Raw genomic sequence first — 5,990 nt, 5'->3', positions numbered from 1 at the left:
TTGCGTTTTTCCGGTTTTGACAGGAATTTCATCTTTATTTAATTATATTTATATTTAATTAATAATTTATAATTTGGGAATATATAAATATATTATTAGATGTTATATTTGTTTATAAGTTTAAATTTAAATAAAATACAATTTAGTTCTAATTAGATTTATTATTACAAACGAAATTAATTAACTCTTTAAAAAATTATAATATTTTATACTATATTGTTAGAATACAAAAAATAGATAATACTTAAATTAAAAGATATGAAAATATTGGGAATTAGGTAATTTTGTATTAATTAATTAAAATTTTGATTTGATGATATTATCTTTGATAAATATATGAAATTTTAGAAAAATGGAATAAATAATAAATAACATGTCAGATAAATATTAGTTCTATACTTCTATACAATACATTTTTAATCAGATATATTAATCAATGTAGAATCAAACTGTATAGGACAATTTCAGATTTTTTTATGTTTTTTTTTTCAGTTTTATGTCAAATATACAAGTTTAAAAACAAAAAGAACAATTTCAATATGCTTTTATGCTAACTTTTTACATTAGGCTCAGTTGTATAAATACTTGGGCTTAATATGACAATTAATTGAAAATTGTAGAATAATCCAAAGCAAGGATTTATTGTTGTTTAGATAGAAAGATTATTGAAATGAAATAGCTCATAAAGAGATTTATTATACAAAGCAAAATAAAAAATGGATGAAGCTTTAGATTGTCACCAATATATTAAAAGATTGATTAATATAATGGAAAGGAGAGACTGCAACAATCTACAGCCAAAGTTGCTTACATAAGAGTTCATAACGTATATATATGTCTAGAATTGCTAAGAATCAGGCTTGTGCTTGTGTTCTAATAGAAATGCTTAGGTGTTTTTGGTTATTCAAGTTCTCGGATTTCGAACAAAATAATAAACAAAATAAAACCAGATACAGCAGTTACCAATTTTAATTTAAGTTTTTGATCAAAATTAAGTTTACGATCAAAAATCTCTTTGAATATAAATTCAAAATAAATTAGTCAGATTTAAATATTGATGCAATTTAAGATAGGTCCATTGTAAACAACAATATTGAAAAAGTCAAGCTTTCTACTTTTATTGAGTTTATAAATATAATTACCGATTACATTACATATCCAAAAGAGCTCATACATCAACTCAATTTTTATTAGATAACTGTAATTCATTCTTAACTGGACTATTGTCTTCTTTATTATGATGCACCTGAACAGGTTTATATGTGTAAATCTTGGCACACCATAGATAGTATACAAGGTTAACGGCTTGTAACACAGTGATCACCCAGTAAAAATACTCAAGTCTTCCACGGTTTAGATTGTTATCTGGTAACCAATTGCTTCCATCTGGTTTAGCGCTGAATTTATGAACCAACGTCACAAGCAAAGTGCTTACATAGTTCCCAATCGAAATTGCCATCCAGAACAACGCTGTTGCAGTACTCCTCATGCTTTCTGGAGCTTGGTCGTAGAAGAACTCCATATGTCCGATCGACATGAAAGCCTCAGCAATTCCATGGAGACTATACTGAGGAACCAACCAAAAAAACGAGATTGGAACCATTGTATGTGGTTTATCCAAAAGTCCATGCTCTATTGCAACGTGTTTGCGTTTGATCTCAATAAATCCGGCTACAAGTGTTGCGAAGATTGAGATTACGAAACCGATTCCCATACGATGGAGGAACGTGATGCCTCGCTCGAGACCAGTGAACTTTCTGGCAATTTTGACAAAAATACGGTCGTAGACGACGATTGTGGAAAGCATAGCAACAGTTGTGAAGACAGACATTGAACCCGCTGGTATTTGGAATGATTTTGTTAAATGTCGATCCATGGTTTTGGCTTGCTGAAGAGAAAATGTTCCTTGTTGAGCATAGGCGGTAATTAAGAGAATACCAGAGGCTCCAATTGGACCCATTCGGATCACGGATTTGAGTTCTTCGACTCGGTGGACTGTATTTAGCCTCCATGGATTTGGGATTTGACCCGGTTTTAAATTGTCTTGCTCAGTCACTATAGCTGCTTTATCCAAGAAACTGTATAATGCATAAAATCAGAGTTAGTCGTATGCTGTCAATTATCTACCTGTTACTTGCACGAAATGGGTCCAACAATTCAATTATTGCGGCATTTATGCCAAAAGCAATAAAAAGGATTTGTTTGTTTCTAATGAATCACGGATCACAACTATGATTTGTTTGCTTTATCTTCTTCTTTTTTTACTTTTGAATTTTGATGTGTCTGGTTTCACTCATCTAGTGGACAAGTTGTTGTACGATTACTCAATTGTTTACGTTACAATACTGATTTACTCTTTCAGGTTCTATTAGATAGAAGTATCATTTTATAATTTATATATTTAGATTCTTCTATGATTCCTCGTGACTATTTGGATAGTGGATATATATAGTCAAACAGATACACAATCAGAAATATCTATAGCTATATAATAACTGTGTGCTGATTGATACTATGTATTTGATTTGATCAAAAATATCAAACTGTTAGATTTAAAATGATTAATAGTATACCTCCGTGTTCTGACTCAATTGAATTAGTAAATTAATTATGACCAAAATCAAGAAAAAAGTTATACATATGTTTACTCTCATCATTTTAGCTATAATATAGCTCTTTCCAAAATCATTGTGGTATCTCATTTTGTAACTACTCTTCGTTAATAGTTCTCCAAAATCACTAGAGTATTATAACCACTTTATCTAATAGAATTATATTGACTTTGCCTACAAATATATAAATACTAGATGATAATCCGCGCCATGCGCGGGTTGAGTTTTTTTAAAATATGTTGTATTGAAATATTACAATTAGAATGCATTTTGTTATCAAGATTTTTTTACATTTGATTTGGGGTGGACATTCGGATACCATTTGGTTCAGTTTAGTTTGGTTCGATTCAGTTATATTTCGATTTTTTGTGAGTTCGATCCAGTTCGGATCTGCGGGTTCGGTTTGGATTTGGACTCAGATAACTTATTTTATTTTTAAAAAAATAAAATTCGTATATAATTTAAATTTCTCAAAATATAAAAATAAAAAAATTATTTATAACATATAAATGTGTATAATGCAAGCTAAAATACTTAAACTTAACATAAAATTTGGTTAGCTTCAATATTCGGATAAGAAATCAATAGATATTTGAAGTATTGGTATTTTGAATATCATTTAACTATTTTAATCATGTATTTTTAACTATTTATAAATATTTTCAAGTATTTTGGACAACTTAATAACATTTTATATATTTTTAATATTCTTTTAGATATTAAATTCTAAAAAAACTAATATATTTAAGTATATAAATCTGGTTTCGATATATTCGATATCCGAAATATTTCGTTTTGGATCATGTTCTGTTCTAAAAAATATCATCTTAATAACATCTTACAATTTTTGGTAATTTATAGACGTTTTAAAAAATTCAAAATATAACATATATGAAAAATCTATTTTTTAAAATATGTTTACGTGATTCTTTTTTAATATTAATTAAAATAAAATGTAGAGGATACAAATTTTTTTATCAAATATTTTTGATTTGTAATCATTAATTATCATATATACGTTAATCATATTAGGTAATTTCGTAGTTTTTATTTAAGGAAATAAACTTACGTAGCTTTTATTTAAGGAAAGAATTTAAGACTATTAATTAATATGATAATTAGTTTAATAAAAAGTATAATATATATTTATATGGACCAACATATTTTTCTAAGGATTTTTGAAAATCATCCTAGTGATGACACGTGGCTACAAAACATGTTGTAATGTTCCAGGATTAATATATAGGGGATCTGATAGAATTGTGGGTGCACTTGCACCCCTAACTCATAGTGTGGCTTCGCCCCTACCTTCATCAATTATTTCAATAGGAACACAAACTATATGGTGTAGGTTGAACAATATAAATTGGAGAAAAGGAGTCAATAATATAATTGTTAGTACCTCATGTGTTTGGTGTGGGTGAGTATGCCATCCAAGGAGATAGGAGCATCAATCTCATCGTTGGTATATAGAAGAGTAGGATCAGAAACCATCCTCAGTTTCCTTTTACGAAACGCTGCGACTGCCACTTGGATCAAACGGGTAAATGGACTACCCGATGGATCCAAATGACGGTAAAGCTTGAAGCCACCGACAAAAGTAATAACGGATAAGAACATAGCTACTGTCGGGATGCCCAAACCTAAACCCCAACCAACGTTATCTTGTATGTACACAAGCACCGTCACCGCCACCAATGCTGCTGCTCCCATGCAAAAGTAGTACCTAAATTCAAATCCAACGACAAAAAAAAAAATCATTACTAACGGGTTTATAGTACCTACAAAAGAAAATTACTATTTAAAGGAATAGTTCCATAAAACACAAGCTCATATAAATCAGAAAAAGACTTTACGCATCTAGATGATTACTTATTTTCTTAGATCTTAGAACTTTAAATATATGAAAAGGCTTAAAGGCTAACAGCTGTATTTTTTAAATAATACTAGTGTTACAAATACATGTTATCTATATAGTCACGTACTGTTAAATAATATATGTCTCAAACATGTTAGGTAATCCTAGTATTATTTATTGTTCGAAATCTCTGACAATATCAACAAATAATAAAACCCTGAGGAATCTACGAAAGGAATCTAGCTAGTTATTGATATTTATATAGATATGAAGAAGAGCAGATATAGATAAGTACCAGTTGAAGTAGTTCCAGGTTTTGGTGGTTTGCTTAGGATCCGACTCATCAAACTGATCCGCACCAAAAGCAACGACACAAGGTCGGATCCCACCCGACCCGAGAGCTCCAAGTAGAAGAGCTATGTACAGTATACTCAACTGTGCTGTGTCTGCTACTACACAAACCTCTTCTCCTTTACATGGTGGTGGCCTTAGCGTCGGCAGTATTGCTGATATCGTAAGCAGTGTCATCCCCTGTTTTATTTATTTATTTACTCGTTAGAACCAATGGTTGAGTGACTTCTCAGACATATTTTGAATAAAAGTTCAATATTAACATACTATTTGGTAGATGATGGAAGCGAACGTGATGGTCCAAAAGCGGCCCGCGAAGGAGTCGGCGATAAAGGCACCGAGGAGAGGGGTGAGACTCGAAGTTCCACCGAAGTTAGTGAGAGTGTTGGCTGCTTTGGTTAAGGGAAGGTGAAGCTGTGTTGTTAGATAGCTTATCATGTTTGCGTGAAACCCAACCACCGCCAACTTCTCACATATCTCGTTAGCTGATATTAATAAACCATTTAATATTAACTAGAGAATATTAAATTTTGCCAAAAAATATTTCAAACAATAATCACAATTAACTCATACCAAAGATGAATGGCATAGTAATCAACCCTCCCTTTGGTCGACTTCGTTTCCCATGAAGCTGTTTTTCTTCTTCACTGATCTTGTTCTTGCTCTGCTCCTCCATGATCTTGAGTGTTACTTGCAATATTTAGTTAACTATGTTAATGTTTTTTTGTTTAGTGTTGTAATGGTATTAACCAGGGGGCAGTATTTATAGGCTTTTCTGGTTTATCAATTATTGGGTGCTTTATAGTGGCTCTGGTCCGTTCAAGATCTATAAAGAAATGCGACAGTGACGTCTACTGAATCACAGCCACGAATTAAACCAGTTTGGTTTGTGAGGACCGGATAATATAAGTTTATAGAACTGCTTGATTTTATTCCTTATAACTTCTGTGTATATCTCTAATCCTTATCATTATCTCGAATAGATAACGTTTTGGGATTCCGGTTCATCCGTTATCTTGGGAATTCTTGTCAATTTGATTGTGCATTATTCAACATAGTTTGGTCCCAATAAAGATATTAGACTAATTAAACATTATAAAAAATAACAATTTTCTTATAAACTACTAGTACACTAGTAAAGACAGTGTCGTTTCTCCGAGGAAAAACAT

General features: G+C 31.1%; 1 protein-coding gene across 1 annotated transcript; it reads right to left on the bottom strand.

Moving 5' to 3' along the window:
- Positions 1 to 1,093: 1,093 nt before the first annotated feature.
- On the bottom strand, positions 1,094 to 5,594 carry LOC108837885 (protein NRT1/ PTR FAMILY 3.1). The gene is made up of 5 exons (XM_056993631.1): positions 5,395 to 5,594; positions 5,089 to 5,306; positions 4,766 to 5,001; positions 4,015 to 4,338; positions 1,094 to 2,078 (listed from the first exon to the last, which is right to left on the bottom strand). The coding sequence occupies exons 1-5, from the start codon at positions 5,495 to 5,497 to the stop codon at positions 1,181 to 1,183; spliced, it is 1,779 nt and encodes a 592-aa protein (XP_056849611.1). The 5' UTR covers positions 5,498 to 5,594; the 3' UTR covers positions 1,094 to 1,180.
- Between the last annotated feature and the right edge of the window lie 396 nt (positions 5,595 to 5,990).

This window comes from Raphanus sativus, chromosome 9, assembly GCF_000801105.2.
Source record: "Raphanus sativus cultivar WK10039 chromosome 9, ASM80110v3, whole genome shotgun sequence".
Lineage (NCBI taxonomy): Eukaryota > Viridiplantae > Streptophyta > Magnoliopsida > Brassicales > Brassicaceae > Raphanus > Raphanus sativus.
The sequence above is the reverse complement of the archived record's forward strand: the minus strand, read 5'-3'. Positions and strand labels throughout refer to the sequence as shown.